Raw genomic sequence first — 25,463 nt, 5'->3', positions numbered from 1 at the left:
CAGTCACTCACGCCTTCCACACTATCGACTATTATTTTCTCATTAATATTTTTTTCTTCATTCTCCCCTATCACCCTACTCGTCTTCCGATATTCATTTCCTGTTCCTGGAGCAACTAGGTCAGTTGTTCATATGTCTATTTCATTTATTTCCTCCCATTGCCTGCAATTCACGCACGCATGCACTCTCCCCCTCTCTCACCAGCAAACATATCCAACTGCTGAGACGCATACATGGCACAAGTACTGCATGCCACAAAGTCCCTTATTATATTACTTATAATGGAGTAAATGGTGGAGGACTTGGTTAAACGCCATTTGCGACTGCAGCTGAATCTGCCATCATTCCTTACTGCTGAAGAACTACTAAAGTAATCGTTTACTTCATGAAAAGATCATGAAGTAATGATTACTTCATGATCATTTTCACCAACTGGAGGAAAATTTGAAACTCCTCGATCAATTACATCCTCAGATGAAATGATGAGATCTAGAACTCTTGATCCTCGTGTGCCTTTCCTGCTTACTACAAGAAAAACTGAAAACGTTATCAATACTTTTACTATCATTCTTATAAACAAACATTATTTGATCATCATCAAATTCCTGACATTCATCCTCAGAGGGATGAACAGGATATTATGATAGTACTACATGAAAAGTTACATCATTGTCTGTTTGACAAAGTTTAATTAGATTTAATTAATATATATTAATTAATTAGGAGGAAAATTGTCTATTTGACAATTATCCTCCTAATTAATCTGTTATCTGGACTCCAATATTATCGGATCTTATATTTCTGTCTTCTAAGGCACTTTATACTGTATCAGTCCACCTAGATTTTGGTCTTCATATGTTTTTTTTTTTCCTGCCAACCTGGCAAAGAACATTTGTTTTGCTAATCTTTCCTCATCCATTCTATTTAAGCCACCTCAGATTAGCTGCTGATACATTCCTGATTGCTAACAATGTCTGGGTCTTTCCTAATATCATCATTTTTAATATATTGCCATTGATGCCATCTGTTCATTCTCCTAATCTTTCTCAAAACTCTATCTGTGATCTCAAGTCTTTAGTCAAGTGTTTTATTTCTAGCCCAGCTCTCAGATCCATAAGTTACATTGGTTTGAATTCTGTCTTTTATACAGCTCCTTTAGTGTTTTTTGATTACAAGCATTGGTAATTGTCTTTTTTATTCCATATAAATTTATTTAGCTGACTTCCTACCAAACCAACTTTGCTAATTCTGTTGTCTATTTTCATATTTAATTTACCATCCTCACTAAAAATTGTACCCAGGTAACTAAAACGTTTTAATTATTCTATAGGTTACCTATTCAGGGTTCATATTTTCATTATCTGTCTTTTTATTCTGATTTTCATACCAAATTTATTACAACAGTCATTCAGTTTGGTCAGGGAATCTGCACTGGATTTATTTAAAAGTATAACGTCATATGTATAAAATAAAGATCTGAGATTAACATTTCCAATTTTGATATCAGGTTTAATATGGCTTTCCTTCATAATGTGATCCATATAGATGATGAATAACAGAGGGGATAATGTACATCCTTGTTTCATTCCTGATTTAACAACAACAATTTAACTGCAAGTCAGCAGTTAATTTCCTTAAATTAACTGCTGACTTGCAGCTCAAATAAAGACTAAGTACTTCTTGATATAATGCCCCATTTACACCATATAATTGTAACGTTTTGAATAGCTTTCTTCTTGCACCTTGCCTTATGACTTTTCCAGATCTATGAAACTTAAATACAGATCCTTGTTATATTCCCATTATTTCTCAACTATTTGTCTTAAAGTAAAATCACATTGTTCTTCAGCTTCCCTTCCACAATCCTTCTTAACCGTTTTTCAAGTATACTTGCACAAATCTTACCAGGAACAAACACAGTGGGGAAATACTTCTAATTATCACATTCAGTTTTATTTCCATGGGTACTATGAGAGCTCTACTAGAGCTTTTCTATATCATTGGTAATTCGACCATCTGTCCAGATCTTCTGAATTATGCAGTGCAGCCACTGTAAAATCTTTATACCTCTATACCTGAGGATTTCCAGATGAATATCATCTACTCCATCTGCCATGGTTTTTGATGGCCTTTTCTACTTCAAGTATTATATTGTTATTATACACTGGTGTCCAAAAGCTAAGGACGAACACTATTTCTGAAGATTACAGCCGGACAAATTCAGACAAATCAGATTGTTGCAATTTGTATAACTTCGAGTAGAATGCGGATACATATTCATATTTTCGCATCTTGCGCAAAGGGGTCACATGGTAGCACCCAACAAGGTGAAAGGCTGTGCTAAGCAAATTGTGTTTGAAGGAAGCTCTTTTGTGAAGGAATAAAGTTGCAAACTTGGATGTCTTGTAATTTCTCAAAGACATCATCTTGATGATTTCACACAGTGAAGAATTACTGGAAAGCTTGAAGGCCGTGGAATTACTGAAATTGCCAGAGAAATTTTGGAATCTCACATAGCGTTGTATCCAGCCCTTGGGTCTGGCGCACTCAGGATTTAATCTTGGAGGGGGGGCCAAGCACTTATGATTTAATCTTGGGGGGGGGGGGTAGTTGAGTAGACGATTTGAGAATGCACACTACGCATTGCATACGACCTATGACTGAGCATCTGCAATGATTGACAATACATGATACCAGTGATCTCCTCTGGCCCTGCTCAGACAAACGAAGCAGTGCTCGGTCCACCCGAGCACTGCTTCGTTTGCCTTGTGTTTACAGCGGCAGTGATTCCTGAGAGCTATAGGGTAATCCCACCTTATGTGACCACTAATTCATAAGTGGTATAGAAACAGAAGACACGACACAACATAAATAAAAAAATGAATTTTAGTTAGGAAAAGATTTTTAAAAACTTTTAGTGTTTTCTTTCCTTTTTTCTTTTTTTTTTTGGGGGGGGGACTAGTTTCTTTTCATACTCAGATTTAGCTTTACTGTACAAAACTGGTAACTTTTCTGGCCTGCCAGTTTAATGGACATAAGTGAAGGTAACTCAGAGGATTGCTGCAGTACCAATGACTTTGATCAGCAAAGATAAGAGTGATTATTCCATTGTATAAAACCTGATCAGATTGCATCTGGATTATTCAGATATGGTCAGATTTTAATAGGATGAAAACCACCTTGGAAAGTGTGTTACAGAGGCAGATAACAAAAATGATATCAGGATTATGCATTGTTAGTTATAGGGATGGACTAAGAATATGCAAACTTTTTAGTTTGATGAATAAAATACAAACGAGTGACATTATTGAGACATTTAAGCTGTTGAGAGATATTTGCAGGATTGACATTGGAGAGATTTTGCATATCGTAGAACAAAATCATCCCTGGAAGTAATCATCCCATAAACTCATTCACCATCTGGAAGATGCAGATGGTGAATGGGTTTATGGAATGGTATGATACTGTTATCTGAAATGGGCCTTCCATAACTTGTGACTTTCAGGAAGTCTGAAATGGTAATAATAAATCTTTCTCCTTAACCACTTGCCCAAACAAAACACTGTTGCAGTACCAATTGCTGCAACAAGGGTTTTATAACTTTTTTTGTTTGTGGTTAATATTTTAAAAAAAAAATAATTTTAAGATAATTTTAATATTCACATCTCTTAATAGCTATTAGCGTGAATGTAGTTTTTTCCTACCTTTCAGGAACTTCAGTATAGCCTTTGAGTTATTTTAAGAGATCATTGAAATATACATAACTTTTAGTAATTGTTAAATTGTTACTTTTCAAGACTTTTTTTTCCCCCCAGGTATATACAATGAGCAGGGATATCTATCTCTTCCACAGAATTCTCTGGATAATCAAACCTCAGTAGAAACTGGAAACACCTACCTGGTACCTAGCTTCTCTCCATCACCTCAGTCACCAAGCCATCTTTTAGGATTTTCAGCAGGAAATAGTATTCCAAATCATCATCCATATCAGCATTCATCTGAACCACCGGGTGACATTAGCAGCCTTGCTGCTGGTGACCATCCAGGTGGTGTACAAAGTGTTCATATTGAAATTAGTCACCAAAAACCTCTTTCCAGTGCCTGGCAAGCTGCACTAGGTGTTGCTTCAAATCAACCAACAATGAATAATGCAGAGAATAAAGAAAGGAAGAGGCCTGTTCGTAAGGGTCCAAAAGTTGTGGAGAGGCCTTTACGTGCCCTTTTCTGTTTGAACTTAAAAAATCCAATCCGAAAATTGTGCATAAGCATTGTGGAATGGAAATATCCTTTTTTCTTCTAAGCTGTTAACTAGCATAAATTTTTTTTTTTTCACTGATATTGGATATATTATTATATAAGCATAATTTTATTATTGTTAATATTACTACTATCACTATTATAGTTTCATTGACAGAAAAGCATGATAGTGTCTGTCATACCTTTTTCCCAAAATGCATTCTACATTAGTGTATATGTTACCGCTAAAGTGCAGAAATCAGTTATTCTACAGATTAACTAGGGTGATCCGTTAACGTGCGGAAAATTGTTTCATTTCTCAAATTACCCAGGTAATCTGCAAATTACCTACTAGGCAGTTGTTAAAGTGAAAATAAGATCTTTGCTGGAACAACAGCAACGTTTCTGTACACTTAAATTAACATAATGTTATTTATTTATTTTTCGATATCTAAAGAATCAAGTTAATACAATCAAACAATCAACAAATTAGTTGATAGAATCAATCATCAATCAATTAAAAAACTATAATACAAAGAATCAAACGGTTTAAAATATTATCCAAATGTGAGCAAACAAAGTTTGTGCCTGAAAGTTTCTTCAGGACTGGGGTAAGGTGGTACAACACCGGCCAACTCGTTGCAAAGGTGGAGCAAGTTAACATCGATCCTATCTCAGTATCTCCCATAATGTAAAACACATCTCCTTGAGGATATGTATAATGTTATGCATTAAGGAAATGAATTTGCAAAACATATGACACTGGCGGAACCAAACTAAAAGTGGAGGGAGAGGGGGGAAGGAGTAGGGAAAGGAAATGAGAGAAACAAATTTTTGAACTTTAACGATACGGAAGCCGTTAATGTGTACATTACCTAGGTAAAATGCGGAAAACTCTTGATTCCGCACATTAACGGAGCAAATCAGTTAATCTGCAGATTAGCTAGGTAATGTGCACATTAATGGCTTTCGAGCTTTAGCGGTAACATATATACCAAACCAAAGGTTACAGAGGTACCCAAGGTAGTAATAACAAGTAATAAAGAGATAACACTAGTAAATAAAATATATGTACATAAATCACTGTGGTATATCTAAACATAAATGGAATTTATAATCAAATGCATTTGTATAAATTAATTCTTTATAAAAAGTTGAAAATCATGCAGTTTGTCAAAATCTGATAAGATCTGACTGAGCATGTATGGCTTAGCTAGATACTAAAAAATTTCATTCCTTACTTATGTGAAGTGCTGACATTCCACAACATGACAAATGGTGAAACGAGTACTGTATTGTTCTCAAGGGCAAAGTTTGTATGCTTTTCTGTCAAAAATGAGTCCTAAGAATTTGGCTTCTCTTGCTACAGGAATAATAGTTTGTCCCATCTTTACCTCTAGGTCTGTATAAAGAGTACATTTTTTGCAGAAGTGTATCCAGACACTTTTTTTTTTTCTGCTGAAAACTTGAATCCATTGCTAAGATTAGCAATGGATTCAATTTTATCCCATATTTTAATAACTCATATTACAAGAATGACAGTGCATTGTGAAATCATCTATGAATAAAGCATTGCATATGGTAAGAGGATATTGTTTAGTGATTAAGTTCACCTTGATAACAAAGAGTTGCATTTAAGACAGTGCCTTGAGAGAGCACCCTCATTTTTTGGCAAGATGTCCAGAATAAAGTACAGTTGACTTTTGAACAACACGGGTTAGGGGTGCTGATGCCCCCCCCCACACACATTGTTCGAAAATCTGTATAACTTTTGACTCCCCAAAAACTTAGCTACTGATGGCCTACTGCTGACTCAGTTAATGGTAGCTTTACCTATAACATAAAGTCAGTTATCACATATTTACAAGATGTTGTCTTATGATGCAAAACACTGTAGATGTTATACATATTACTAACACTAGACATCAAAAATGAAAAGATAATGTGAAAAAGAAATTATTCATATTTATTTTTTTGATAACGAAGAAGCAGCAATATGATTGCTTTATGGTAGCCTAATGGAATTGATATGATTGCTTCGTGGCAGCCTACCTATACACTAAGGAATGAATCGTTATAAAATTTTTATTTTAAGCTAATTAATAAGTTAATTTTATGTAGTTATGATTTTGCACTACATCTTTATGTTTGTTTACATTTCTCTCAACTGCGAATGGCCATGTACGGTCTGTAAATGTTGGTGTGCTAAGTTTTGATAAATTTTAACTTTTTATAATAGTTTTGTAATAGTTTTGATAAATTTTAACTTTTTATAATAGATTTGTGTATGGTAGTAAATGATTAAATAGATAGTATTTACATACATTTTATACATTCGTGCCATACCTAACTTTTTCTTAATTTTTTTCGATATTTCTAAGCTACGTGGTTCGTCTGCGAGTTTTTTTTTCAAATTGTTGCAAATCTCCCAAACATTTTCCAATATATTTATTTTTTTTTAAAAAAAAGTGTATAAGTGGACCCATGCAGTTCAAACCAGAGTGCTTCAAAGGTCAACTGTATTTCTCATGGGGACTTGGAAGATTCAGCTGGAGAGAAATGTTTTGATAAAAACAGGAAGGTGTGACTTGAGATCAAGAGTATTTATCAAGGTCTTTTAATCTCACATCTCCAAGCTATGTCATATGTTTTATCCATGTCAAAGAACACTGAAACCTGATATTTTCATTTTAGGAATGCATTTATTATATGTTTCTAAATGGTTAAACATTGTATGTTGAAAAGAATTCATGACTTTCTAAATACTAGAGAAGTCTGGAATTTATGATTTTTTCTCTATTATCTTACAAAGACAGCTGGTTAGAGCAATAGGTTGATAATTATATAATTAAAAAATGGTAGCTTGCATTAGATCCTTTGCTGGTTTTTGGATAGCAATGACAACTGACTTATGTCTTCTAAGAATTTGTAAACAATTTCTCTGTATGTATTTTGTTGTATAGTAAGAAAAGCAGATCCAGAGAAGATGTTTTATCATCTATGAATGTCATCAGCTACTAATGCATTGGCATGAAAGAGTAAGCTCTTCCTTAACAAACAGCTGTTTGTACAACACTCGTCCATTTGTTGAGAAGTTTAGTTGCTGTTTTTTCTCTTGTTGTTCTTTCAATATTAAATAATCAGGAAGATTGAAGCTATTGCTGAGATTCTAACAAATTTTCTTCCAGGTATCTGCGATGTCTTTGGGTTTAGCAACAACATATTCATTATGTTACAAGGCAGACAGATGTTGTGCTCTGTATCTGTCCTTCATTTTACTTATTTTATTATTATTATGATTATGTGTCATCTCCAGAGAGTCCAGAGACTCATTGTGGGAGGGCACCTACTCTACAACTCTGTCTCCACCACTCAATCCGGCAACTACAATGAACTGCAACTACACCAACGCTATCTATTGTATACCATTAGTATTTTCACAGATAATCTCAAACATTCGTGCCCATGGCGGGATTTGAAACTGCAGCCTTTTGTCTGGAGAGCTGATACGCTAACCACTTGGCTAATAGATTATGCAAATTGGAGTCAAGATTGTTTTTGACTCCGATGTCTAACATAATGTGCTTTGGCCCAAATATGTTCAAAAACTATTAGATTTGATGTAGTAGAGTATTGGCAAAATACACCCCGTGCTTTGCCTTGATCTTTGGCTGATTGGTACTCAGAGCTCCAAAAGACTGGATATGGGTGAAGTCAAAATGATGTTTTTTTTTTTTTTTTTTTTTGGAATTGCTATTGTTGTTTGGACAATTAAGTCTGTTATTACATATGTCACTGCTTCATTGATAGGTGTTTTGCTGATTTCTTTCAGATGAAAAAGTACTTACTAAAATAAAGAGCCAAAAGGCTTCAGTTCAGTGATACAAAATTATGTAAGCAAAGTGGATATTAGATCCAGCATTATTTCAAAGCCGAATGCAGAAACTATCACCTCTCTGGTCAACTTATTTTTATGAAACTTTCATACTTTCTACATTCAGCTTTGAAATAATGCTCGATCTGATATCCACTTTACTTATATAATTTTGCATTACCAAACTGAAGCCATTTGGCTCTTTATTTTAGTAAACACTTTTATGCACTGACCGAGAGTTTGCATAAAAAAAAAACTCTCAGACATTTCAAGTTCCTTAGTACTCAATGAGAGTGTTTTCCTCTCTTAAGGTTTCTGCCTGGTCCCTGAGGAGAACTAACCATTCAAAACTGCTGTCAGGCCAGTTAAACCTTATAAAATAGACTAATAGAAAGTGAATCTATATACGCTTGGGCGGTGCGTTGGTGTTTTCTAAGTGGTCCTTGCTAAGGCAACTCATGAATGCAGATCAGTGTATTCCCATAAGCTCTCTGGTCAACTTATTTTTACAAAACTTTCATAGTTTCTACATTCAGCTTTGAAATAATGCTGGAAAAAGTTCTACATTCAGCACCACATGGACTGCATAGCAGAAACAACATGGTTCCTGTGAGGACATAGTGCGAATAACATGAAAATAATTGCTTCCATATATGTTCACTTCGACATCCCACATGAACATTGGAAGAATGGCAAGGAAGTAGATTGTAAGATCTATTGCAAAATACAAGTGAGTAGGCATATGGAAGAAGGTACTGAGTCTATTATTAAGAAGGGCGAGGTCATTTTTGGAAAACATCTGATCAGTGATATGGCATCATCCATTTGTGTCAGTTCTACCCCACAAGAGTGTTGTCTGTTCAAGTCACCCGTAAGTATGTGCTGAGGCAGTTGGAATATCAGGTTATTAAGGTTGATCTCATTTAACTCAAAACCTGGCAGTTAAAAAATGAAACATATTGTAATAAGAAATCCCATGGATAAGCAAATAGCTACTGCTTCCAGAGGTATTAAGCTGGATATGTTAGAAAGAATTATGGTGGCTTACTAGGAATGGCTACAACACCACGAGCAGGACTATCTTCATTTCTGTTCTTATGAATAACAGCGAAATTCCTTAAGATGGGAATCCTCACTTGGTTTTAAGTATATTTCCTGCAGACAGAAACAGATTGATGGGAGATGCATCATTAATCAACCTAATTGTGCTGAGTCAAGTATGTTTAGGGAATTCTTAAGGATTCCACCTTAATATGAGAGCAATATTCAGTGGTTGAAGTATTGAAATAAGTATTATTGAAAGGGAGAAAAAAATTATTTCTCTGGCATCTGCATGGAATCGGTCTCGTGGAAGATCCACTGTACTCATTGTTCACACAATACCTATCATGCCTCTCTTTGAACTCATTTACTGACAATGCACTCACAGTCACCTCTGGAAACCCATTCACCACCTTCCAAGGGAAAAAAAATTATGATCTTAGCACCTTTGCTAATTACACTATTATATAATTTCAAGAGATGAACTCTTGTTCTCTCTCTCTCTCTCTCTCTCTCTCTCTTCTGTCATGTACTGAAAGCCTTCAGTGTCTTCAATCAAATAAAATTCCTTGAATAACTTATATGGTTCTGTCATATCCCCTCTTATTCATCTGTCAGCTAGTTTTTTAACCCACACACTTTGTTCTCATAGGAAATATTCCATAGACTGGTTCCAATCTTGTTCACTCACTTCTAGATCTGGTCTGACACTTCTTCATCCTCAATGGGAGCCAGGTGACCTGAGCTCTGCACAATAGTGAGGTGAGGCACAATTGGTGAGGGTAGTTAAAGAGAGGTATGAACAGCAGTTAGCTAATGAAGCCAAAAAGAATCCTAAGGAATTCTCTCGATATGTAGCCAGCAAAAGAAAGAATGATTATGGAAGGATGGCATTGATTGGAGAAAATGGTATAAAGATAGCTGTTGCAGAAGGTGTGGTGGAGATGCTTAATGAGCAGTTCATAAAGGTCTTTCAATCTTGTGAATGTGATCTCATGAAGAAATTCAGAGCAGTTGATGATGGGGAAGAGAGACTGACTGTAAGTGAACATGAGATGTATGCGGGAGTTGAACAAACTAGATGTAAATAAGGCTATGGGACTTGATAATATATCACCACGTATTCTGAAGGAATGTGCCAGTCAGTTGATGCCAGCCTTGACATATTTTATTTACTGTTATAATAATGGAATTAACTCGTAAATTATTCTTCGTTTGTAGAATTTTCACCTGAGTATCACAGGCATCATCAGTACAGGTACAAAGGCTAATTAAACAATAACTGTTATATTCACAAAGCGCCTCCTAAGTAGCTAAGGTTAAATTTCTTAATTTATTTAAAAAAAAATTTTTTTTCTCCCCCTTTTTCTTTTTCAATATATAAAAATATTATATATGTGTATACAATTACAAATTAGGAAGGATTTGCTGATTTATAGAGAACTATCTCCCACAAGTGAGAAAGATGTAGACCATCGGATCTGTTTAGGTTAGGGGAGTGAAGTAACATTTCACATGTTTCTTTGTAAAGTCGTTCCATTAAGAACCGACTTTTTTGAATGACTTTTGTCGTGTTCCATTGAACTCTATGTCTGGTGTTGATTGCATGCTCTTCAAGTCCAGACTGTTCAGGTTCAAGGTACTGGATGTATGACTTGTGTTCATCTAACCGGATCAGAGCAGATCTTAATGTTTGTCCGAAATATGATAACCCACAAGAGCAGGGAATCTGGTAGACACCAGGATTGCTGAGATGTGGGAGCTTGTCCTTTGGAGACATGAGGAATGTGGAGATTTTTCTGATGGGTCAAAAGGCCACACAAAAAGTTAGTTGTTTTAAAACTTTAGCTATGTGCTCTCTAATGCCTTGTACATAGGGGATAGGAATATGCGTAAGTTTTTCTGTATTTGAAGAGGATGCTGGAGCATGACTATTTAAGCTCTTTTTATGAAGGAATTCTTATAACCATTGGATATGAAGGAGGAATTAATATATTGTAATTCTTTTTGTAATAGTTCTTCTGAAGAACAAAATGAGTGGGCTCTATGAACTAGCGTTTTAATGGTACCTGCCTTTTGACTGGGATGATTATGTGATTCAGCATGGCTGTACTGGCCTCTATGAGTGTCCTTCCTATAGTCTGTGAATTGGTTGGCAAAGAATTGAGGTCTAGATAAGCAGTTAGCCTTTAACAGCTTATTTACTTCTACTTCTAGGGTGAACTGGATCCTTGAATGAAGTGCATTTATTTTTGAGAGAAACTGTTGTAATTCTTCCGAAGCGCCCTTCCATATGGCAAAAATGTCATTCACATATCTGAACCAAAAGTTAGGTCTGAGTGTAATTTGTCAAAGATACATTGTTCGAAGTGATCCATGAAGTAGTTGGCAATAGCAGGAGATATTGGATTACCCATTGCTGTTCCTTCGATTTGTTGGTATAATTGGTTTTTGAAGGAAAAAATAACCAGACTTTATTTCAAAATCAAATAATCTGACTATGTCTGGAGGAAATTCTTGGTGTAGTAATTCAATGCTGTCCGCCAACGGAACGTTCGTAAATAGCGAAACAACATCTAGACTAATAATAATCTCCGAATCGTCTAGATGCAGATCGGAAATTTTATTTCTGAAATCCACAGAATTTTTTATATACATAGCAGATATTCTAGTTGAAGAAGTGAGTAAATTTGACAGATATTTTGTAAGTGGGACAACCTATACAGTCTACAACAGGTCTTAATGGAATTCCTGGCTTATGCACTTTTGGAAGACCAAATAATTTCGGTGGGTGTCTGAAGAAGGTCTTTAGAATGGAAGGAAGGTAAGATAATGCCATTGCATAAGGGTGGTAGCAGGCTGGAAGTGTTTAATTATAGGCCTGTTTGCATGTCATCAGTAGTCGTAAAGATCTTAGAGAAAGTAGTGAGGGACCGTATACAGCATTATGCAGATGAGGATGGTGTTATCCGTTAGAGTCAACATGAATTTGTGAAGGGGTGCGCTTGTTTTAGCAATATGCTAGCCTTTTATAATAAAGTTACAAGAGCATTAGATGAGGGGAAAGGCATATACTGCCATTTTCTTAGACTTAGCAAAAGCATTTGACAGGGTACCACATGATAAGCTGATATTTAAGTTGCAGCACATGGATCTGGATGTCAGATTGGTCAACTGGATTCAGGATTGGCTGTCCGATAGGTATCAGAGAGTTGTGTATGGTGGGACAGTTTCAAGGAGGCAGAGAGTTACAAGTGGGGTCCAACAGGGCTCAGTACTGGGACCTATATTGTTTAACCTTTATATCAATGACATTGTCAGTGGATTGCAAGGGGATATTCAGTTGTTTGCAGATAATGCAAAGCTGGGAAGGATTATTAGTAAAGTGCAGATGTGGTAGCCCTGCAAGATAATTTGAATAAGCTAGATAGATGGGCAAATGAATGGGGGTGTCAGTTTAATGCAGCAAAATGTAAGGCCTTGAGGTTTGGGAAACATCGATGGGATGCTGCATACTCTATGGGAGGAGCTATACTGGAGGAAGTAAGGGAGATGAGATCTGGGGTTGATGATTGATAGAAACCTGAAATTTAGGGAACATATTGCAAAGGTAATACAGAGGATTGTTGCAAAATTGAGAAGGACACTGACCTTCAGAGATAAAAGGGTTATCATTCCGATTGTATAAGCCTCTGATCAGACCACACTTAGACTATTGTCCTCAGATTTGGTGCCCAGGATTTGAAGGGGAAAAATTAACTGTGGAAAGGGTACAAAGGCAGATAACAAAGATAGTTTCAGGACGGTTATGTTCCATGTTAGTTATGAGGATCAGCTGAGGGAATGTGGACTGCGGAGTTTGGTGGATAGAAGGAGGAGAGGTGAAATGATTGAGACTTTTAAACTGTTGAGAGGTGGTTACAGGGTTGACACTGGGGAGTTCTTTCACTTGGTTGAACAGCGGGTAGCAGTGATGACAAGAGGCCATTCCTGGAAGTTACTGTTTGCAAGAGGGTGAGGAGTGGTTTCTTTGCATGGAGGGTGGTTTAACCATGGAATGCATTGCCTGATGGAGTGGTGAGAGCGAGAACGGTCAGAGTTTAAGGAGTGGTATGATAGACTTTGTGTTTCTCGGGGGGGGGGGGGCCTCCCCTCGATGAGTCTTGATAGACTTCGTGTTTTTTAGGAAGGATCTCCTACAATGAGTCTTTTGACTCCATGGAGGCCTGAATAATAATAATAATTTTTATCTTCATCCCATATCGATATTTTTTCTATAAGAGTGTTAAGTCTTTTTATTTGACTACCGGTAGGATCTGAAGTGAGGGGCCTATAAGTGTAATAGTTGCGGAGTAACAGTGACATTTTTCTCTCTTATTCTCTTCTGTCTTGAATGACTACAGCCTTCCCTTTGTCAGCTTTCATAATAATTAGGTTCTTGTTATTTTTTAGCGATTTCAGCTTCGTGCTAAAAAGAATTTTTGCACGCTCAAATCTTGTCCTGTTGTGTTATTTTTTGAAATTTTCAGTGCTTTTTGTTCAGCGTACGATAAGTTCAGCCGAGGATAACAAGAACCTAAATTATTACAGAAGCTGACAAAGGGAAGGCTGTAGTCATTCAAGACAGAAGAGAATACGAGAAAAAAATGTCACTGTTACTTTGCGACTATTCAACTTATAGCCCCTCACTTCAAATCCTATGGAAATCTTCAGAGCCTATGGAAGTTCATATAATCTTGGTGGGCACCTGAAGGAAGGCTTTAGTGTTTTCTTTTTATCTTCATCCCATATCGATATTTTTTCTATAAGAGCATTAAGTTTTTTTATTTGCTACCGGTAGGATCTGAAGTGAGGGCCTATAAGTCGAATAGTCACGGAGTAACGGTGACATTTTTTTCTCGTATTCTCTTCTGTCTTGAATGACAGAAGCCTTCCCTTTGTCGGCTTTCGTAATAATTTAAGTTCTTGTTATCCTCGGCTGAACTTATTGTACGCTGAACAAAAAAACGTATGTAGTTTGTAATGTCTTCATTGCAAAGTGTGTGTGACCTTTTACTTGGGTACATTAAACTGGCAGCCATTTACTTTTGCCTATACTGCCAGTGTATTTCAGTCATCCTGCAGGAGCTCTACATCTTCATTAATTCTTGCTCTTTGCATCATCAGGAAACAACTGAATATTTTCTCTCAATTTCCTGTATCATTAATGTATAAATTAAATAGCAGAGGACAAAGTATTGAGTCATGCCTTCTGTTTGACTCATCATTCATTTCTCCTATATACCACTCTTTAATAACTGTGCATCAGCTAGCTTTTTATCCAAATCACCAGCTTCACATACATCTTAATTTTCTCCAATTTATGCAGCAGAGTTACATGTGGAATCTTATTGAATTCTTTCACAAAATTCTGCAGTATCACTGAGTAGCCATTTCCTTTATTAAACTCTACTGTCACTTGATTTTATATATATATATATAAAGCAAGTTACTAAGGAAGATTTGCACTTCATAAAACTGTTACTCCCTATTAAGTATTACATTCCTATCTACCCTAGTCCTGAATTCTATTTTTTACTAACTTCTCCAATATCCTAACCACCACTTCTCAGAAACCTGTAGACTTACAATTTGCTACCTCTGTCTTGGAGTCTCTTTATGTAGTAGAAGTATTTTTCCCTCTCTTCATTCTCTTGTCGCTTCCAGAACTGAGGCTGATATTAATCCTCCTGCCTCTTGGTATATTGTCTGATATTGCTTTCTTCAACTCCCTGACTATTTTTCATGCACTGCTGACTTCTCTATGTTCTAAATTCTTATGCCATGGCACAGCCTATATAATATGAGCCTCAGTTTTTTTTCTCATATTTTTGAGATGGTTGGTGTGCTGGTGTATTGTCGATATAGCAACCTGAAAAAGTTGATTTTTGGTAGGAAAAAAAAAAGTTATTAACTGTGGCAGGCATGTGATTCTACAGTTATGGATACTTCACAGGTTTCACTGTATAAGAGTCTTATTCCTTCACGGGGAATCAACAGTGCAGAAGAGCAACTTATTAGGAAAGTTTCAATTGAAACAGGATGCTCTGCATGTCAGAATCTTATTTTTAAAGTTTTAAGTGCAGATTTGCTAAACTAATTACTTTCACTACGTTAAAGGAAGGAAGTCATTAAATCGCCAGGTGCTCCAAAAAAATGTATCAAAAAGCTAGCCATTCCTTGTTGGTTAATGAGTTAAGAGTTTCAAAAAAGGAACTTACATTAAATATCATAAGGACAATAGAATTGGAAGCATATCTGACAAATACATTAAATCAAGACTTGCTACACGTGGTTATTAAAATTTCAAAAAATGCAGGCACTAAAATGTTTGAAAAAACGTATTGTAAATCCTGATAAAAAATGCTTAACATTGTTAGAAAAATCTAAGAAAAATACAAACAACTGAATTACTTGCTGACAAATGGGTTGTAAACCTATCTGGCCATCCTCTAACTGAAGATGAGCTGAATATACTAGCATGAGGTCATAAGTTTGCAATTTCACCCAAACATATCCCGTATTTAATTTAATCTAATCATCTGTTTAGTATGGAAGATAATTGACTACGTTTTGAAATTGCCAAAGTGATCTATGATGCCCAACCATCAGAATTGGATATTCCACCATCAGAATTAAAAACCCTGAAGTCTTTAAAACAAAATAATAACATAATTATCACCAAAGCTGACAAAGGCAATACCACTGTAGTCTTAGATGCTAAATCATATGAGCAGAAAATGAATTTACTGCTTCATGATCACAATACATATTCCCAGCTTAATAATGATCCTACCAAAAGTCAACTCAAAAAAACTCAAGTCATTGGATGAAACAACATCCATAGATCAAGAAACCATCAAAATACTCAAAAGTTACCATGCAAGACCTCCTAGAATATACGGTTTGCCAAAATTACATAAAAGTAACAGTCCACTTAGACATATTGTGAATTCTATAGGCAGTCTCACGTATAAAATATTAAGATTTCTGTCTAACCTTCTCCATCCCCTCATTGGCACTCATTTCTTTGATAAAAAAAAATCCCATCCTTGTATAAAATCCCAGAATTTTATACAAGAATAAAAGACATTAAACTAGCAGATACAGACATGTTAATAACTTTTGACATTCTCTCTCTCTCTTCACTAATATCTCTCACAAAGAGACAATAGAATTTTAACTCAAAAATTTCCATTGGACATAGTGGAATTATTTAGATTTGCAATTATGTCAGGTTATTTCACATGGAAAGATAAAATATATAAACAAGAGAAAGGAACAGCAATGGGCTCACCCTTATCACCTAACTTAGCCAACCTTTTTCATGAACACATAGAAGAAAGAATTTTCACTCTCGATCCAAAAACCAACAATTGGGCTATGGTGTGATGATAACATTTTTGCAGTTTGAAATCACACAGAACCAGAACTCTACTCATTTCTACAAAAAAATGAACACCCTACATCTTCATTATCAAATTCACACTGGAAAGAGAATCATCAAAAGGTATTTTCTTTCTTGATGTACACATCTACCGTAAACAAGATGTATCCACTCCTGTCTACTGAAAACCAATTTTCAGGTTGTTATATCCATTACATCAGCTCGCCACCCATCTCAAAAATATGGCATCATGAAATATTTACAAGATTTATTGTAAATATTTTTCTGAAGAACAAAACAAGAAATCAAAAAAACCGACTAAATTAATATAATCCAATAATGATCCCAAAATTTGTTAATCACTCTCCTACAAATCAAGCCAGACAAGAAGCCTGCGGGACTCCTATACCATATATTAAAGGCATCTCTGAAAGTGTGGCAAAAATTATGAAAAAATATCAACTCATTGCTACCTATAAACCTATTGACCAAATTCACAACTTGCTACCTTCTACAAAAGACAAACTCTCACCAATAATGCTACCTTGCATATACGAAGTACCATGTTTGTGTAACTTGTCTTACTATGGACAAACAAGAAGCTCTATAAATAAACTTACCTCTAAACATCGACCACATCTGTCTTATCAAACCTCACAAATCTGGCCTTGCACAAGATGGAATTGAAAATGCTAAATGCAGGATTCAATGGAGCAAAACACTAAGCGCTGCTACATAGATCCGCATATAAACATGACCATTTATATAAAGAAAGTACTGAAGCGTTATTTCATTAACCTAATCTTAATCATAACGACTGTCTCACTATTCCAAATGTTTGGGAATTGTTATCCTCAATTGTAATAAATAAATTTCTGTTATAGTTTAATTTAATTAGTTTTAATTTCAGCCCAGTAGGTTTACTCCATGAAAACACGTGACTGTATACATAGAGGGATTCCAGTTTAATATTTTTTATCCTGCCTTAATGCCTATGAACATGTTTTCTTTCTCTAACTCTCTTGCCAATTTTATAATAATTTCTTTTTTATCTGGAAATTTCACATGTTAATTTTTCTTCATATGTATCATCAGTGTAAAGGTTCTCATTTCCAGATTTTACATGATCATTGTCCTTAGCTTTCCATGCTGCACTATTCTGCATTTTTGGCGCTATTTTTAAAAACTATGTTAATTGAACAGTATGTCTTAAATATATTAGAAACTGCAATAAATACAATGAAATCAGTAAAGACATCAATAATATACTAAAATGTGCTAACTAATCTAAAAGAAAATTGATAAATAAATAAAAATTACCTATTTTACAGGAGCTTCATATAACATGTTGGCACTCAAAATAGCCTGCATGGAATCAGCTTCATATATCTTGAGAACTCATCACTGTTAGTGCATTAACTATCCACTTTGACAATTTACTCCACCTCTAGACAAAAAATGAAATCAATCTTTTCCATATCAGCAGCCATATACAACTCAGAGATGACCTCTTTTTCATGACCAGCTGCACTGTGATATCTCTCCTGTATCTATTCTATCACCAATTTGGCAAGTCTGTGATATCTCTTTTCCCTCTTATTTTGCCAAGCTGTACAAAATCATACTCCCTCAACATAGTCTCACACTCAATATCCTATAGGCTTTGATACTGATGCCTTTATCCACTCCTCTTTAGGACATTCTTTCTTTTATCGTGTCTTTCCATCTAAAGATGAGTCTCCACAGCTCAGTCAGTATAGACAAAGCCCTTTGGTTGGAAAGACCTGGATTCGCTTCCCATCTATGATGTGAGAAACCTTTATTTTGATCTTTTACAACAAAAGGTGAGTTAGCGGTCTCATGTGGAGGTAGAGGGTTTTTTTCACCCGGAAATTTGGATTTTTCGTCCCTCATAACAGGCAAACCAGCCATCTCTGAACACACACACACATGGATTACAGTCATGAATACATACGACAGTATGTGAAAGAGATAGGGTCCTTACCACATGTCGTTATGCCCTTAGTTAACCATAAGTCACATCACGGTAGTCAACCTCCTAAATAGGAGACGACACATGAATAGGATTTATCCAAAGACACATTAATGAAAATTCCTGGAAACTTGGGTTTTTCATCCTACAAACAGACAATTCACAACTATCCTCGTAGCTTTTTTTCGTAGTTCTACACATGCTTGAGAGTAAAACCTTGGAACTATCTCCTGGAAATACAGAACAGTTTGATGCACAGTTGTCAGGATGTAGCCTGATCATTATATTTACTTGGATATTAAGATAATTAGAATTATTTTTAATTCAAATTCTATTTAATTTAATTAATTTTAATTAATATTGAATTTCAATTCTAATAAACAATTCATTAAACTACATTTGCATTTTATCATGGAAAAATTATTAAATTTATAAGCTAAAACAAGCCCAAAGAATATTTTCTTTATTTTTATAGAAAAATGTAAATTCAGAAATATTTTGGTGCAGATTCTTTGGCTCTCGAAACTTGATCTAAGAAATGCAATTGGTGAATTCTATGCATAAAATATTATTATTATTATTCGTGACACCTCCAAGGAGTCCGAAGACTCATCGCGGGAGGACACCTACAATTGTCTCAACCACTACACCGAACTTCTAATACGAATCATCTCCATCTTAATTTGGTCTTAAGATGACTGTCTCCCCAAATCTTTTGCAAGTTTATATAGCCATACTTGTTGAGGTTTGGAGTATGTTTCAAGGCTTTTGTTGATTCCAGGAACAACCTCTCTGACTTATAAAGGCTTCTCTGCAGCACTTTTATTTTTTCCCAATCAATCCTATGTGTAGGGGTATCTAAAGTATGGTATGGCAATCAGGTCTAGCAGACCATCCTTTAAAAGAAAGGAAATGGCAGAAAGTCGAGAGAGTGCAGAAGTCGGGGTTAGAGAGATTAGAGGCAGGAGGTGGGGGAGAGAGAGAGAGAGAGAGAGAGAGAGAGATTGGAAGCTGTAAGAGTCAGGGATGCCAGTGAGAGAAGGATGAATGAATCTGTTTTAAGCATCATGTATGGAGATTTGATGAATCAGGGTGTACATAATGGAGTTCTTGCCTGGTGTAACAATAGGGTGTGGCAGTGGCATTGAAAAGTAGTAAAAATGTGGAGAAAATTATAGTAATAGCTAGAATGAATGACCTGAGAAGTAGTGTGTATTGTGTAGCATGAGATTTGAAATTGATTTTATGGGAGGTGCAGCAGAAATGTCTGAGGAAAGAAGTGAGTGTTTTGTCCTGGTATGATAATGCATAGTGAAGGAGAAGCGCGATGATAATGAATGAGATGATAGCGAAACTGTGTAAGGAAAAGACGTCTGGAATATATGGATGCATGGAGTATGTATGTATGAGGATAGAAGAGGCTATATGCAAAAGATAGATTACGTTTGAGTGCAGAAGGGTGCAGGCATTTGGAGAGAGAGTGAGAGACTATTGTTTTTTGGGCAAGTAAGTCTGTCGGGGAAGGGAAACTAGAATTGCACAGGTGGACTGTAGCGGGGATGGCTTTGGGGTGGAATAGTGGCTTGAGAAATAAGAGGGTGTACATTATATTACAAAGCCAGATGGAGTATGATGGGAGTAATAATGGCTATAAGAATATGAGGAGTGTTCAAAAAAAGATTGAACTTTTTAAATATCGTGCCAACCTGCACAGAGAGTGTGCTGTGGCTACTGAGCACACCTACTGGCAGGTTTTGACAACAGACTGCCATTTGTCCAGTTCTACTATGAGTATTAGTCATTGAGTTACAGCTTCTGAAGTGAGCATGTGTACAAGCTGTTCGTTGGATTATTGACAAAGTGACAATAGAAGAGCTTGAAGAATGTGTGTGTGTGTGTGTGTGTGTGTAATTTTGCTGCAAACTGGATGAAAAATTTACAGAGACATTAAAATTGCTTAACAAAGGATCCAGGGAGGACAATATGAGCAGAACACAGTGCTATGAGTGATTTAAGTGTCGATGGATGAGTCACTCAAAGATCACGGTGATGTTAGCTGTGTGTTTTGGTTGGAAAGGTTTGGTTATGAATTTGTACCACGTGGTCAGATGGTAAACACAGTTGTACCATGAAGTTTTAGAATGTTTGAGGGATGCTTTATACAGGAAGAGACCTGAATTGTGGAAAAACTAGACCTGGATGTTGCACCACAACAACACGGCAAAACAGACATCCGTTGTGCTCCATTCACCCTATTCTCTGAACATAGTCCCAAGAGATTTATTCCTGTTTTCCAAACATAGAACCACTTTGAAGGGACATCGTTTCCAATCCATAGAAGAGATTCAGGAAAATGCAATAAGAGAACTGTGTGCCATCAAAAATGCATTCAAGGAATCATTCCAATAATGGGAGAAATGTTGGGAATGGTGTATCACCAGTAGAGGGGACTACTTTTGAAGGCAACAGTCCTTAAAATGTCGTAAAATGAGCAATAAAGTCTTTATGGTGAAAGTTTTTTTTTTTTTTTTTTTTTTTTTTTTTTTTTTTTTTTTTTAACATGCCTTTTACAGACAGCACTGGTTTTTCTGTATACTAGTGCTATGGATTGTGGAGAAGTATTCCTCATGACATGAGATGACTTGTACCCTCTCAGGATGAAGAATCACAGTGGAAATAACTATTGCTTTTGAAAGTATATGGAGTGAGATAGATGTTTGTAAAACAAGATATTTAGTTAGATGTATAACTCCAGCAAGTCTTCTATCTGCTGAATTCTGCAGTCTGCATGCTCTCATTCTATCCTCATAATCAACATCGTATAGTCCTATTATTTTGTTTTCCATTTCTGCACCCTATCAAAGGTTACTTCATCCCCTTCAAATCACAGTGACCAGATTTGAGCACTGAAATCCAGATGTGGTCTGATCAAAGCTTTATATAATGAGACCACCACACTTTTATGTCTTGCATTTAATGTCCTCCTTAACATTGCAATAATTCTCTGAGATGCCTTAACAATCTTTGCAATATCTCCTCAGAACTTCAAATCTCTATCCACAATCACCCAATAATCCCTTGCTTCATCCACTTCTTCAAGTATAAGTTCCACTTCTTTTAAGGGAGTGAGAAGCAGGTTTTTTTCATGCAGGGTTGTGAATGATTGGAATGGCTTGCCTGAGAGTGTGGTGTCTGCAGAAAATGTGAGTGTGTTTATAGTGTGTATGATAAAAGAACCTCCCAAATGAGTCTTTGACTCCATGAGGTCTTGGGTAATAATAATAATAACTCCACCAAGTGAGTATGAAGCATCCTATTTGTTGATCCCAAATTTTATAACCTTATATCTAGTTGATTAAACTGAAATTCCCATTTATTTTTTCACCTTTCCAGCTAATTGAAATCCTCTTGAAGTGCCACAAAATTGGATTGTGGAGAAGTGTTACTCGTGACAAGAGATGACTTGTGCCCTCTCAGGATGGAGAATCAGTGGAAATAACACTATTGCTTTTGAGAGTATACGGTGTGAGATAGATATTTGTAAAACAAGATATTTAGGTAGATGTTGCTACAAACCAAGGAACATAAGTGGTGATGAGCAGGAAATGTGTGTGAAGAGCCGCAACTATTACTAATAACCCTCCCAAGTTTCACATCATATGCAAACAACTGAACATCTCTTTGTAGTTTTGTGACAATATCATTGACATAAAGATTGAACAGTAATGGTCCCAGTGCTGAACTCTGTGGAACCCCACTTGTAACCTTCCTACTCCCTGATCCTGCTTCCCCATATACAACTCATACAGATATCTATCAAAGAGCCAATCACCAATCCAATAACCTGATATCCCAACTCATATATTGCAACATATGACACCTTGTCAAATGCCTTGGAAAAATCCCCAAAAAATGACAGTTTATTCCTTGCCTTCATCCACTGCTCTTGTTACTCTATTGTAAATAATATTGTCTTCATCTTCCCAATTCTGTATACGAATTCTTACCAATTTCTCCAAAATCTTAACTGCAAAAGAAATAAACGTGTGGACAGACTTATGTGTTCATTGAACATGTTGTTTATTATTTTAACGGTATAATAGAACACGGAAACTAAGTAAATAATTAATTTATTAACTTGATGCTGATATTTCGCTGGTATTATAACCATCATCTTCAGAGCACAAAAACATTGTTTGTCACAATACGCGAGACTAAAACAACATGGTGTACTTAAACAAAATTGTAGCAGCAACACAAAGACTAGAGTCCTGATTTTGGCACCCTCTATCTGAAAAAAAAAAAAAAAAAAAAAAAAAACGCTATCATATATTACTAGAGTCTTAGAAAAGTGCTAGTTTTTTCTACTTTTGTGTTTTTACAGTTGATCCTGTGTGCAGGGGTATCCAGAGCATGGTCTGCTAGGCCTGACTTCCCATAATGATAATTCCGGATGTATCGTTTATGTTCGCTGATGCGGATATTCACAGTTCTTCCTGTTTGACCGTAGTAGGCTTGATTGCATGAGCAGGGTACTTGGTAGACTCCTGGATGTGATAAAGGAGGAATGCTGTCCTTGGGTGAGCGGATGAGGGTGGCTTATTTGCTACATGGTCTGAATGTAGTGCGTAGTTTATGTTTATTGAGAATTCTTGAGATCTTTTCGGATGTGCCTTTAATGTAAGGGATGGTGACTGTTTTGTTGTAGTTCTCTGTGGTGGATGGTGGGAGGGGTTTCTTAGGAGTGTTTAGTATTTTGTTTATTTTTTGTGGATTGTAGCCGTTGGCCAAGAAGGTGTGGCGTAAGTGAGTCAGTTCAGCGGTAAGAGCCTTGTCATTTGTCATAGAGCGAGAGCAATCTGTTCAAATGACAAGGCTCTTGCCGCTGAACTGACTCACTTATGCCACACCTTCTTGGCCAACGGCTACAATCCACAAAAAATAAACAAAATACTAAACACTCCTAAGAAACCCCTCCCACCATCCACCACAGAGAACTACAACAAAACAGTCACCATCCCTTACATTAAAGGCACATCTGAAAAGATCTCAAGAATTCTCAATAAACATAAACTACGCACTACATTCAGACCATGTAGCAAATTAGCCACCCTCATCCGCTCACCCAAGGACAGCATTCCTCCTTTATCACATCCAGGAGTCTACCAAGTACCCTACTCATGCAATCAAGCCTACTACGGTCAAACAGGAAGAACTGTGAATATCCGCATCAGCGAACATAAACGATACGTCCGGAATTATCATTATGGGAAGTCGGGCCTAGCAGACCATGCTCTGGATACCCCTGCACACAGGATCAACTGGAAAAACACAAAAGTACTACACAGAAACCTATATAAATCAGAGAGATTGTTCTTAGAGGCGACAGAAGCCCTAAAACACACTCCAAATCTCAACAAATATGGCTGTATTAACTTGCCGAAGATATGGGAGACAGTCATATTAAGAAAAAACTAGCACTTTTCTAGGACTCTAGTAATATATGATAGCGTTTTTTTTTTTTTTTTTTTTTTTTTCAGATAGAGGGTGCCAAAATCAGGACTCTAGTCTTTGTGTTGCTGCTACAATTTTGTTTAAGTACACCATGTTGTTTTAGTCTCGCGTATTGTGACAAACAGTGTTTTTGTGCTCTGAAGATGCTGGTTATAATACCAGCGAAATATCAGCATCAAGTTAATAAATTAATTATTTACTTAGTTTCTGTGTTCTATTATACCGTTAAAATAATAAACAACATGCAAAAGAAATAGAAATGGGCCTATAGTTTGATACCTTTATTCTACCACCACCTTTATGCAATGATACTATCTTACCCTCCTCCTGCTCTCCAGGAACCTGTCCCATTGCAATACTTTCATTAAATAGTCAAATTAATGGCACAGTCATATTTAGCATACTTAGTACAGTGGTATCTCGCTAATCTAAACTAATAAAAACCTTGCTCATTCGGATTAGTGAATTTTCCCCCAAGAGACAACAATAACTAGTGTTTAAGACAAAAATAATCAGATTCTAATGGTACATCAATTTAATTCTGTAAATAAATGAAGTAACTGATAGGAAAAAAACTGTACTGTAATGTAAAACTTAAAAAATAATACAGTACAAGTTTATTTTAGTAAAACATTTAGTTTGTATGTACCTGTATTGTTGAGGATTCTGATTTAATAAAATTGCATAGTTCAGTACGTAATTTAATTTGCATAAAACATATCACTTTCTTGTACACAACACAAAAATTTTTTTGCAAAATAACAGAAAAAATTTGTTATTTTGTGAAACTTTTTTCTAAAAAAGTTTCACAAAATTCTTTGTAAAATAAAGTCACTGATTTTTTTTTTTTTTGCTTCTTGGGCTCTAAACTTTGTTCGAATGCTTCTTCTCCGAGCTGCAGTAGCAATAAAATTTTGTGGAATGGCGTATCATTCTGCTTAGCCCATTCTATACATATATTTAAACTGTCAACTGCCTCTTCATGTTTTACTTTTTTCTTCGAGTTCTTTATTGTCATCATCATCATCATCTTCTAATTCATTCTGTAGCGTCATATTTATAATTTCAGCATCTGATTTGATTTCAAATTCAATTTCGGTTCTACCTGTAATCCACAATCTGCCATTGCTGTCAACAATTTTTTCACTAAGTCTCTGCACTAATGACTTCCTTTTCTTCAAAGAATTTATATGCCTATTCATCCTCCAAGTCAGGACTACATGGTGATGACTATATCAGATCTTCTGATGCTATGGCCAAATCCAAAACACTTGATCCTTGTATTTCCTCCACCACATGCTGACTAAGATAGTTGTTCCTCAAGAAATCCAAAAATTCAGTTTGTATTTCTGCATGCTGTCTCCTTTGCCCAGTTTATA

The 25,463-nt window shown here is 35.9% G+C and overlaps 1 protein-coding gene across 1 annotated transcript in view; it reads left to right on the top strand.

Annotated features, from left to right (window-relative positions):
- The first annotated feature begins 3,028 nt into the window (after positions 1 to 3,028).
- The window catches only part of LOC150110163 (muscle calcium channel subunit alpha-1-like), a 1,246,847-nt gene continuing 1,224,412 nt past the window's right edge, over positions 3,029 to 25,463 (top strand). Inside the window, exons 1-2 of the mRNA XM_090391329.1 lie at positions 3,029 to 3,044; positions 3,816 to 4,281. Of these exons, the coding sequence (XP_090247455.1) occupies positions 3,029 to 3,044; positions 3,816 to 4,281 (482 nt within the window). The remainder of the gene's footprint in view (positions 3,045 to 3,815; positions 4,282 to 25,463) is intronic.

Source organism: Typopeltis vanoorti, chromosome 1 (genome assembly GCF_054136105.1).
Source record: "Typopeltis vanoorti isolate ZY-2024b chromosome 1, IOZ_Tvanoo_1.0, whole genome shotgun sequence".
NCBI classification, from domain to species: Eukaryota; Metazoa; Arthropoda; class Arachnida; order Uropygi; family Thelyphonidae; genus Typopeltis; species Typopeltis vanoorti.
This window is presented reverse-complemented; position numbering and strand designations above follow the sequence as displayed.